The following is a 12,350-nucleotide window of genomic DNA, read 5'->3' on the forward strand; positions in this document are numbered from 1 at the left end:
ATTTGTGTCTACTCCCCAGTACAGAGACAGCGATGACATGGAGGCCAGCAGGAAGAACCAGTGACAACTGCGGGGGACCCTGGAGCTGAACACTCCTGAAAGTGTCCCGGTGGACAATTTCTCAGCAACGGAGAGGAATTCAATGGCATTTTTCTTTACATGTAATACGACAGCAGGGTGTAGCGCTCAGATAAAATACATATAAAACAAAAAGGAAATCTAAATCGTGTCTAAATGACGTAGTTCAAGCATCAATAAATAAATATCAATGGTACTCCTAAAAATCACAGAATAAGTGATAAAGTGACATAGTGCAAAAATAAGTTAAGTGTAGTGCGTCACTAATCAGTGACTCACCATGTGCACAGTGCCATGTATAAGTCCAAATATTAATGTGCCTAGGAGTCTTCCGGATCCAAATGACTGGTCCTGATAGTTGGTGATGAGGAAAAAGTGTAAAGACTGCGCACTCACCAGATACACAATCACACTGCGCATCCAGGGTGGCTGCTGGGACCACTGAAGTCAGAGGACGCTTGTGCTGTGCTTTAAATTGTTTATCTTCTATTTAAAGCACAGCACAAGCGTCCTCTGGCTGTATGCAGGACCCCTATGAGTACGTGCCATTGCTCGAAACGCGTCAGAGGCTACAGCACTAGGACGCCACGCTGCCAGCACTTCAGTGGTCCCTGTAGCCACTCTGGAACACCATTACTGGTCAGTGTGGTTTTTTTGTACTTTTATTTGGCTAATAAAGTACCCTCTGTGTAAACGTTATTACGCCATCAGCCTCCTCTTTTCTGAGCTCTCCACAAGCTCTTACCATCCACAGAGGAGGCGAGCCACCCACAGGCAGTAGATGTCAGCTTAAGAGGGACACCAGACCTGACCAGAGCTTAAAGGGGACACCCTGGTTCTTTGAAATAGATATCTTGGAGGTTATTGGTACCTTTGGTGTTTAGCTGCCTATTGACTTTTAGCGCTCACAATACCCCCCCCTTTTATATTTTCTTTACATGTACCTGCTTGAGACTTATTACTTAAGTGGCAGGGTCACATTAAATGCTAATCCATAATACAAAGGAACCAAGCAAAATCCATCCTGTACCAGGGTGAATTCCAGATTGATTTCCTATGGGTTACTGCAGTTAGGAAGAAGAATGTTTACCAAGTACAGTATATCACAGCTATTGCAGGGAAATTGGAATTATGTTCTACTATGCAAGACAAAATATTCTGGAACATTAGAGAGAATTAAAATTTTATTTACAGATTTGACATAAATATGATAAATATTCAAGTATCCTTTGATTCTAACTACCGGTATTTGGAGTGTGCATGTGTTTTTGATTAGCTAGTTTTATTTTCTGTTGCTGACATGAAAGTCTCTCGAGTGACAAATACCTCTAAATGTCACTAAAGCATGCCGGTGTGACCTGAGGTTTGTGTAGTAGTAAATGTCATAGCGCCCATTTCACAAGTTTATTAGAAAGTTAAAAGACTCTACACCAAAGGCAACATTTTTTTTACAATCAAAGTATTTACAGACTTGGTTTTAATACAAGAACTGTAAATACTTTGATTGTAAAAAAAACTGTGCCAAAGGGGAAAAACATCTTTCAGAATTTGGTTTGTGTTTTCATGTCTGTCAACCCTTTTATATCTATAGAAAACTTAAAAAAAACAAAAAGCATGTCATGAAAGAATCAAAGAGGTTGCCGTTGCTGACGTCTCCTGAAAATGCTAGTTGCCTGGCTGCTTCATCTGACCCAATCCTTTTATTAACTGATTCACAGAAGTATGCAGATTAGGAATTTTGACGCTTCTCTGACTTTCTAATTTGCACACATTTATGAGTCAATGGGTCAGCAAATAAGCCAGGAAACCAGAATTATCTAAAAAGAAGAAAAAAAACCCCAGTCATGACAGCCCTGGATTTCCCTAATGACTAGTTTCCTTCAAGCATTTCTTCTTGAGGCTTTATGCTACACTTGTCACGTTATTCTCACTTATCCAGTGCTCCCCAACTTCTATTGTGGCTGCCACTACAATATACCCAATGTTCCCGAGTATGGGGGAAAAGCTGACCTCCTTCTATGATCCAGGACTTGCACCTAATGGTCAATCACTAGGTCACAGCACTGTCACATGACACAGGCGGTCACATCATTGCTCCCACTAAACTCCAACACTAGTTGCCACCAATTATTTTATTGGTGGCTGTGGCAGAGGAAAGAGTGGTGGGGGAAGCTGGACAGGTGAGTAAAAAATAGAGAGAGTTTTACACAGGTATGTTGACTTTGCTTTGAAAGGGAAAGGCAACTTTGTCTATTTATAACTAAATACAACAGCATTTTCCTGTTGAGCAACATATTAAATAACTAAAAAAAAGAAGAAAAAAAAAAAAAGACGATCAATAGCACATGCTTGGCAGGAAAGAGCTACTCAGATAAGAAAAAGGACAATCTTTTGACTGAGGATCCTAAATGTATATAAAGCAGGTCCCCGTCTAATAATTTGGTCAGTCTCTGCTGAACCAGCCAAATTTTGGGTCATGTATGGACTAGCTATCGATCGACTTGTGTACATCCAGCCCGTCAGGTTTTTCCCAGATGATCAGTGCCGCTGGTTATAGCTGGCAATACTGATCATTGTATTCTTCCACCGGGGAAGGCTCCCCACCGGCATAATACAATAGCTCAGCGGGAGTGATTCCCCCATCCACATCAAATATGTGGATGGGGAAATTGGCTCATTTTTTTTGTTCAACCCAAAAGGTTGAACAAATATAACCGAATCTTCTATGGCCTGCCTTAGTCAAACCAGTGAAATTAAGTGATTCAAATAGTGAGCCACTTTTATGGTTGCATTGTTATCCCAAATTTCACTGGACAGTAGCATTGCAAGTGAGGTATGCAATTCTGTCTCAAGAAAACCTGGGAGCTGTGGGAGAAAGATGTCTAAATCAAAGATAGGATTTTTGAATTCATATCAATCCGTCAACTGAAGAATGGTGAAGCAGAGTTGGTGAGTGCTGTGTGAAGTGATGTGTGTAAATTATACAAATCTTTGTCCCTGTCCTCTATAAGCAGGTTGAGCAACCACACTTGGCCTATACACTGTTCAGCCATAACATCAGGACCAGTGACAGGTAAGGTGAACAACATTGATTATCTCATTACAATTGTATCTGAACGTTGTGGCATATATTAGGTAGCAAGTGAACATGTCCCTGAAGCTGATGTGTTGAAAGCAAAAAAATGGGCAAGTGTAAGGATTTGAGCAACTTTGACACGAGCCAAATTGTAATGGCTAGACAACTGGATCAAAGCATTACCAAAACTGCAACTCTTGTGGAATGTTCCCGGTCTCCAATGATCAAGATCTACCAAAAGTGATCTAAGGAAGGAAAACTGGCAACAGGGGTATGGGCAGCCAAGGCTCATTAATACACTGTGGGAGCAAAAGCTGATCTGTGTAGTCTAACAGAAGAGCTATTGTAGCTCAAGTTGCTGAACAAGTTATTGCTGGTTTCAATAGAAAGGTGTCACCATAGTTTATTGCGTATTGGGGGTGCATAGACACAGACCAGACCAGTCAGGGTGCCCATGCTGACCCGTGTCCACAGCCAAAAAAGCCTACAATGGGTATGTGAGCATCAGAAATGGACCAAGTAGAAATGGAAGAAAGTGGCATGGTCTGCTGAATTCATGAATGGTTTGAGGAACACAACAAGTTTGAGGTGTTGACTTCTCCAGATCTCAATCCATTTAGGCATCTGTGGGATGTGCTATAAAAAGTCCAATTCACAGAAGACCCATCTCACAATGTACAGGACCTAAAGGATCTGCTACTGATGGCTTTGTGCCAGATACCACAGCATAGCTTCAAAGGCCTAGTGAAGTCCACGTCTCAAAGGGTTATGGTGCGTGTTCATAATGTTAGGGCTGATTAGTGTAGCTGCCTAATGGAAACACTGTGTCTCATTGTGATCCTAAGGTGGGGATTGTAAGTGTTGGAAGTTGTTCAAACGGGAACAGATCATCTAGAACACAGAGAAAAATCTAGTTTGTATACTATACTTCGGTACCACACCTAGCTGATATTATGTTTCCCATTAAAACAAGGATGTAAAGATTTATGAAAGTTGCAAAATGGTTTGAACATGTGTTGTCAGAATAATTTTGATGTTGGCAGCAACCACAGCCATAGTGCAAGAAAGATTACCAAATAGCATGGTTGTAAAACATAAGAGATATGTAATTATCTTCTTGTTTCTCCGGTTGGTAACTACCATCAATATTGTACACTGAAAAAAAAAGTGATAGACAGGCATGTAGAACTGGCATCTCTTGTAGCTTGCTGCTGGACTACATCCCCTCCAAGTCAATTAGTGGCGTACACCAATTTCTAGTCACTGTGCAGCTACTTCACAAGAAAGCTTGCTTCCACCTATGGAAATTTACCTCCCAACTTCAAACAGCTATCTGTCACATGCATTTGACATTGTCTTACTGGCTTCGGACTCTGAAAAACATACTACAAATATGTCCATTGCTTTATCTTGTTGAAGATCACAGAGAATTAATAGAATCATACAGTTCATATTTCATGAGGCAAGCAGATGGCTTTCAGCAGCTAAACACCTCCAGTCACTACAATGCTTGCTTTAAACAACTAGTTATCCACGATAAATGGATAAAAAAAAGAAACCTCCGAGCACTTATGATTCATAGAAAGTTTCATTATTTTTCATGAAGTTTCAGTCAACGGTGGGGCAGGTTCCACAAGGTACTTGTATGACAAGCTGAACAATATCTGGAAATAGAAAATAGTAATGGTGTAAAAGCATCCCATGTTTGTATCTAGATAAGCCAGTACAACAGAATATTTTGGAAATTTAAAGGATAAGTTCACCTTTTAACGAAAAAATAATAAATGCACTTTTTTTGCAGGTAAATAAAATGGGCATTTACTATTTTTTGTTCTAGGAGCCTGGAAAGCATTGCACCAGCGATCAGCAGATTGCTGGTGCCATGCAGGTCTCCTGCAGACGGTCAGTGTAAGCTGTCTGCCTGTACATTGTATGGGCAGGCAGTTTTACAATGACAGGAAGACGCAATGAACTACCACAGCACTCAACAGCGTTGTGATAGTTTGAGAACTACAAGTTGATAGCTGCAATGGATGTTGATAGGTGTAGTTTACTGATTCACAGGTACCTGTAAATCAATGATGCGGCCGCATGGGCAAAGCCCCGCACTCTTTGAATTGTGGCAGTCAGAACGGGGAGAAGATCCCCGCCTCGTTCCCACAAGGAGGAGGGGAGGGGTCTGCTGCTGAACATAAATATACCCTAAATATGGGTGTAACATGTTCAGAAAAGTGAACTTAACCTTTAACAAAGAATTTCTAATACCCATATATAATAAAAGAATAACATATATTTTGCATTTCTTAGTTTAGAAACTTTTTCATATATTACTCTAGGATTTCTTTTCAAGGTTAAAATCTTGACTAAAGACTACAGATTTCAAACATTTCTACATTACAAAAATCAAGCTCTATCGAATGAAATGGGGGATGTAAACTGTACTCTCACATAAAGTTAGCCATGAGATGGCAGATCTGGGAGCATGACAGCTTTTATCAGTTCACAGATCTTTAACGCAACATTTTCATGACAGACGTACAGGGGCTGCTATCAGTGACCTCCTCCTGAAAAATATTAATATAAAGCTGCCTATTATTCAGACCCTCTGGCTTCAATACTTGCGGAGTCATGGGCCAAGAATAGAACAGAAAAGGCCTTATCTAAATACCGGGTTAGTGACTCAACAGTAAAACAGCCAGGGATTTAGCATGACATCCAGGCAATTATCACCAAGAATAAGAAGTTAGGAATGGCAGCCTCTGCATTGCTCTCAGTTAAAGTGTTACTAAACCCAGGACCCTGCATTCACTATATCTGGTTTCCCACAGTACACACTACATGGAAATGCAATTATTCTAGTAAATATAAACTGCTAAATACCTTCTCTCATCAGCAGTTAGAGCAGTCTTGTGACTTCAGCAGAGCAATTGTTAAAGCTTGTAGGAGGAGTTTTCATTCTGCTGTAGGAGGATACAGGACCCCTGACCCTCTGTCTGGACAGTGCTGATTGGCCCTGTGCTAATCAGATGCACCTTCCCAGGATAAAAAAAACCAACCTCTCTAGCAATACACACCTAACCGAGCATGTGCATACGGTTTCCACACGATATGTCTCATCAGGAGATAAGAGAGGGGGCACTGGAAGAAGGCGAGGATTAGAGGAATCAGTAACAAACAGCCTTTTTACACAATGCAGAGGATTAACCCCTTAGGTTCCACAGTGAGTATAACAAGCATGCTTTATGGCATGCAAAGACTGATTTTACTGTTATGGGTTTAGTAACATTTTAAGGTTTCCTTTAGGGTCAGATTCACACATATGCATGATGGTAATGTTTGGTAAAACCTGTGCATTACTGCAATATGTGATAACATGCCAAAAATGCATTACTGCATTGGGGTGCTATTCATTTTGTATGGAACCCACAGCACCAAAGCAACATACCTGCATTGCAACGCAACACATTACTGTTGTGTTGCCAAAAATGGCGCAGGTGTGTTTTTATTATTCCATTATGGCTGCCCATTCAAACACACCATACCAGACCACATGTCTGAATAAAGCCTTAGAAGTTTGGTAGTGAATGGAAATCTGGACACATTCTGCCATCATTAAGTTTTCAGTTTGCCGAAAAGGCTTTGCAATGACTGTACACAAAAGCAAATATGGTCATTATGTGACAGGCAGGAAGGCAAGAATTCCAATACAGTGGCCTTTATAAACAAGTGATGTCTAAACATTCTTTTTTGCACACAGAAACCCAGCTTAAACTACATGATGAAGAAAATGACTCTTGCACTAATGAAATGTAATCAAGTTAAAATCTCCCAATAAGTGAATTGTTGGTAAGCTATCCTGTCAGTCTCTTTAACCACTTGCCCTCTTGAGGATATCCCCCCCCCCCCTTCCTGACCAGGCCATTTTTTGCGTTACAGCGCTGCGTTACTTTAACTGACAATTGCGCAGTCATGCAACGCTGCACCCAAATGAAATTTACGTCCTTCTTTCAGTGGTATTTGATCACCTGTGTGTTTTTTATTTTTTGAGCTATAGAAAAAAAAAAAAAAGACTGACAATTTTGAGAAAAAAACAATATTTTCGACTTTTTGCTATTAAACATGTCCAGTACACTTTTTTAAAAAAAATCAAATTTCATCTTAAATTTAGGCCAAAATGTAATCTGCTACATGTCTTTGCTAAAAAAAAAAATACCAATACATGTAAATTAATTGGTTTATGTGAAAGTTATAGCGTTTACAAATGGCGGTATAGATAGTGGATTTTTTTTTTTACTAGTAATGGCGGCGATCAGCGACTTATAGCGGGACTGCCGCTGGCATTCTGACACTGGGGAGAACTGACTACAAAAAAGCACTGACACTGTACTAACGGCACTGGGCAGGAAGGGGTTAACATGAGGGGCAATCAAAGGGTTAACTGTGTGCAGGGAGTGTTTTACTGTGGGAAGGTGTGTTGATGCTTCACTGTAAGCACAGCCATCCAGAGCAGCGTGCCCCAGCTAACAGGGAGGAGGACTGTTAGTAAACAAAGCAGTCCTCCTCCCCGTTGGAGATGCTCGGTAATCACTGGGTGCCGGCGGCGGGAAATTATCGGACGGACCCAGTGATTGACAGCCGCGGCCGCAAATGGCGGCACGCGCGCGCCCCCTACCTGGTGATACAAAATCACGTATATACGTGTGATTTTGCCCAAGTAAACTCTATACAGTAAAGTTATGAATACCAAGCAAAGATAGTGTGAAGAAGAAGCAGAATGTGAGAAAAACAAACATACAATCTATGTATAGGACAACTCAGCAAGAAATATACTGTCTTACTGTGATCAGAAGGAGCAGACCCATCATGACTCCCAACATTATGTATAGATTTTCAGTTAAGCCTGCTGCCCACAGTGGCCCCAGAATTGTAGCTATACCTCCAACTGAACGACGAATCCCGTGGTTAAACCCTGCAAAATGTGAAATACAATTCAATCTATATATAAACATTTTCACTATTCATGAACAAATATTGCTTGTCCAAAGTTGACTTGTAAGCATACTATAAACATTTTATCTGCCTTAAGACAAGATGGCAGAAAGCTGTATTGTGTTAGCCATCAGAAAATGTACATAAAGTGTATAGGATAGGATTTAAAAGTTGCTAATCACCATTACCGCATGGTATCAGCAATTGCGAGGAGCACGCACAGATCCTCAGCTTATTTTCATGCTCTGAGAGCCACAAAATCCAGGTAGCTCTATTCTACAAACTGAAACTTCATCTAGGAATTTGGCACTCAGTCTCACCATCCCATTCTTCTCTATTGGTCAATAAGGTCACCCATCCCATCGACTGGACTCTGGTAAGGCATGTATAATGATGATAAAACCTTTTAAAAATTACAAGAAGGCTTGTAGAGAGTTGCTTGAAGAACTCAAAGTAAATAAAAACTAGGTAGGCATAGAATCTTCTCCATAAGGGTGAAGAAGTCCATCACTTAAAGACACTAGCAACAAAACTGAGATGTTAAATTGAGATCTTACGGAGCGGTACGGGTTAAAGGAGTATGGGCATGTCCAAAAGCTTTCCAAGTAGGATAATAGGATTTCTGACTTACCAGTAAAATTTGATTCTTGGAGTACTGCACAGCACACAGGCTCTTTTACTTTACGACTGTTATATGCAGTTTTTTTCAAGTGCTTAGACACTGGCAAACAAAGAAGGCTGCAGAGACATTCTCCTATAACAGGAACAGGCAGTCTGGATAATCTAAAAATGTTCACAAAGCATCTGTGCTCTCAGAATATCATGTACTCCAGGGCCAATTTGGTGCAATGAGGATCACCAGAATGACCTCCTCCTCAATTTTGTGAAATAGGTGAGAATCTGGCAGGACAGAAAGGTGTAGATCAGGTTGAACTGATCCCACTGAATCACCAGAGCATGCACTGCGAAAGCCAGAGAGTCCCTGGACCTGGCGACAAACCTGTCCAATTTGCTGTTGAATCTGGTCTTCGGCAGGTACACATTCGGAGTCACCCACCTGTGCCAAAGGTTTTTACAGACCTCTGGGTTGAAAGACCATTCCCCTTATTCCAGACACTGACAACAAAGTCCACCCGCCAAATTTTCAACACCTAGGATGTGAGCAGCAGAAATTCTGGCATCCATTGTGAGAACCATCTGGGACTGGCAGAATTGGCTTCCCTAACTCCAGTGTCAGATTAGAAATTGGCCACCCTAGGAAACGTTTGGCCATTGGGGTCAGATGCATGGGAGAGTTCAAAGAATGAGTCTGTTTGTCCCATGTGGTCAGAATGTTGCAACAGTCTGGAGTGAAACTGGGCATAAAGTATAACTTTGAAGAGACAACCGAGAGACCCAAGCAGCTCATGCAAGCACACATTCTGGACTTCCTGTAAGCCCTGGCATGAGAACAAGAGAATGGAAGTGTTTCCTGATTCAGAAAGGTTCTTGAGAAGGTCCTGTCCAGCGTTAGACACAAGTATTCCAGTCTGTGAGATGGTTAAGCGATTACTTTTTCAGAGCCTGCACCATTTGTTGGATGTTGGCTGACAAGGACAGGTAGGTCTTTTAGCAGGAGATCTACCAAGTAACCCACAATGTGGGGTATTGCACCAGGCTTTGGATCTGTAGAGCACCCCGCAGTTAATTCTATACATTGTGCTACATGCCAAAGGGAGTGCCCACAGCAGCAGCCAGTGCAAAGCAACATTACAGCCTGGCTAAGCCAGGCAGGATCAGCGAATGTCCCCAAGGCTCTGCTGAGGAGCCCACCATTTCTGAGGCTGCATGAACACCTGCAGTAGTTATGATACAGCCTAATGATAGCTGAATCATGTTGGAATATCATCATCATTCATCATCTAAGGATGCTAGCAAAAAAAAAAGTCTAGCTTTAAGTAGGAGGGGTTATATGTGGGGATGTCCATGCAGCCTTCTTTTTTTGCCATTGCCAAGTATAGTGTTGTATCTTTGAGACAATTATGTGACAAAATTCTCCTTAATTTACACCTCAATGGCACATACATGACTCTGTCGCAGGTTGTGCAATTTGTCACAAGACTTTTAATGAGTATCTATGATACGCTTTATGAATTTCACAGACTGTGCATTTCTGATAGAGATAAACGCTGACTTAGTAGCAGCATGCTGGAGGGCATAAATACATGAAGAGCAAGATAAGCATCAAGGGAAAGCTCAGTCTGTTTCTTTGCTCCTGGGCCAGGTCTATAGTCACCACTGACATGGATCATTATTTAACCTTTTGTTGGATGGGGATTGAAAGGAATTTCTCACCTTGTGTCTTCTCAGCTGTCATTTTGGAGAACAGAGACACCTGGGATACTGATACAAAGGGCAGTCCAAGAACTTGTAGGAAAACCCCAATGATGAACTCTGCCAGCAGAAATCCATAGCTCCCTGCATGAGATATGCATATTATAATGCGAGTAATATTATATGCCAAGACTTGTACTGGGAGATTTACCAAAACTGGTGCACCCAGAATCAGGTGCAGATGTGCATAGTAGCCAATCAGTATCTAACTTCAGCTTGTTCAAATAGGTTTGCCAATAAAACCTGGAAGCTGATTGGTTGCTATGCATAGCTGCACCAGATTCCAAGTCCACCAGTCTAAGTAAATCCCCCTCATAGTCTCTCTCCTTCTGCTTCTGCTTCTTTATTATTGTATGCTGATCTACCAGCTTCAATACTTTGAGTCATTGAGTAGAAAAAAGTATAATTTGCAGGTCATGTGTTATGACATTTCTATGGCTTTACTGGCTGCATACTTATTCTATGTGATTTACAAAGTACTGAAACCAGAGATAGCCAAGCAACCAGTATTTCCACAAATCAGCCTATATATCTCTCTCAGTACAGGATTCCTTTGGGGTGTCAAACTGGCGGCCCTCCAGCTGTTGCAAAACTACATCATGCCTCTGCCTTTGGGAGTCATGCTTGTAACTGTCAATCTTGCATTGCCTCATGGGATTTGTAGTTTGGCAACAGCTGGAGGGCCAGTTTGGCAACTGTACTTTTTTTTTTTTAATTATATTTATTTGGATTTTCAAGTTTTCTTTTCCAAGATAACAAAAGGAACAAAATATACATGATCTTGATACATAGGAACCAGGTAGGAGACAAGAATAACAAATGAATGGCATATCAGCCAAATTTTTTAAATGGAATGTTCTCTGCGAGAGACACCCGTACTTTAAAGCAAGCTTTAGATTAAAAGATTGCAAAGATTGAATAGCAGCAGCAAAGAAGACAACTGTGGAAATGAGAAATATTTTAATGAGAAATTGATGAGGCCTGCTGCTGCCATAAAAAAAACATAATTTACAACCCAGAAATACTTACCTGTTCAGTAGAGTGGCTTCCCTCCAGGTCCACATTGCCACTGTTACTCTGACACTTCTACATCTGAGCTGCAGTAAAAGGTAGCCTCTATATGAGGTATAGGCAAGCATTAGCTGCTACACATAGAACCTTTCCTAGAAGAACAATGTTAGGTGTGACAGAGGAAGGCCACCCTAGTGAACAGGTAAGTATGTGCATGCTACATAAAACAGTCTGGCCACCATTTGTTGCTGGGATTGCAATACAAACATGTTAGCATGACTGGCTGTCATGCTGAGGAAGACCCACTGTTAGTGCAGCAAAGAATTCCATCCAAGGGAATGAAACCTTGGAATGGATACTAAGTAAAAGCAATTCTATACCCAATCATAGAAGAGTACACATGAAGTTTACAATAATTCCTTTAACAAACTCTTAAGTACTGTATAATGAAGTAAAAGGAGATCTGTTAACCTTTGGGTTTTGCCAAGAATATGAGGCACCAAATGCAGGAGATGTTACAGATGACGAGACCAAAAGCCAGGAGGAGACGATCTGTACAGCAACGGCTGAGGGTTCGTACAACAAGGAATCCAATCAGCATCTGCAGAGATACCATTGTTAAATCACCTTCCATAATAGAAATGTACACTCACTGGCCACTTTATTAGGTACACCTTGCCAGTATCGGGTTTGACCCCCTTTTGTCTTCAGAACTGCCTTATTCTTCATGGCATAGATTCAACAAGGTGTTGGAAACATTCCTCAGAGATTTTGGTCCATATTGACATGAGTTACTGTTGCCTTTCTATCACCTCAAACCATT

At 41.1% G+C, this 12,350-nt stretch overlaps 1 protein-coding gene across 1 annotated transcript in view; it reads right to left on the minus strand.

Annotated features, from left to right (window-relative positions):
• Positions 1 to 1,244: 1,244 nt before the first annotated feature.
• Positions 1,245 to 12,350, minus strand: part of LOC149456109 (major facilitator superfamily domain-containing protein 8-like) — an 85,466-nt gene continuing 74,360 nt past the window's right edge. The window contains exons 10-13 of the mRNA XM_089685501.1: positions 11,999 to 12,128; positions 10,478 to 10,600; positions 7,993 to 8,123; positions 1,245 to 4,818 (exon numbers count right to left, since the gene is read on the minus strand). Coding sequence (XP_089541627.1) covers positions 4,753 to 4,818; positions 7,993 to 8,123; positions 10,478 to 10,600; positions 11,999 to 12,128 — 450 coding nt within the window. The 3' untranslated portion in view covers positions 1,245 to 4,752. The remainder of the gene's footprint in view (positions 4,819 to 7,992; positions 8,124 to 10,477; positions 10,601 to 11,998; positions 12,129 to 12,350) is intronic.

This window comes from Staurois parvus, unplaced genomic scaffold (assembly GCF_062004578.1).
Source record: "Staurois parvus isolate SC_StPar_1 unplaced genomic scaffold, SC_StPar_1.0 ptg000376l, whole genome shotgun sequence".
Taxonomy (NCBI): Eukaryota; Metazoa; Chordata; class Amphibia; order Anura; family Ranidae; genus Staurois; species Staurois parvus.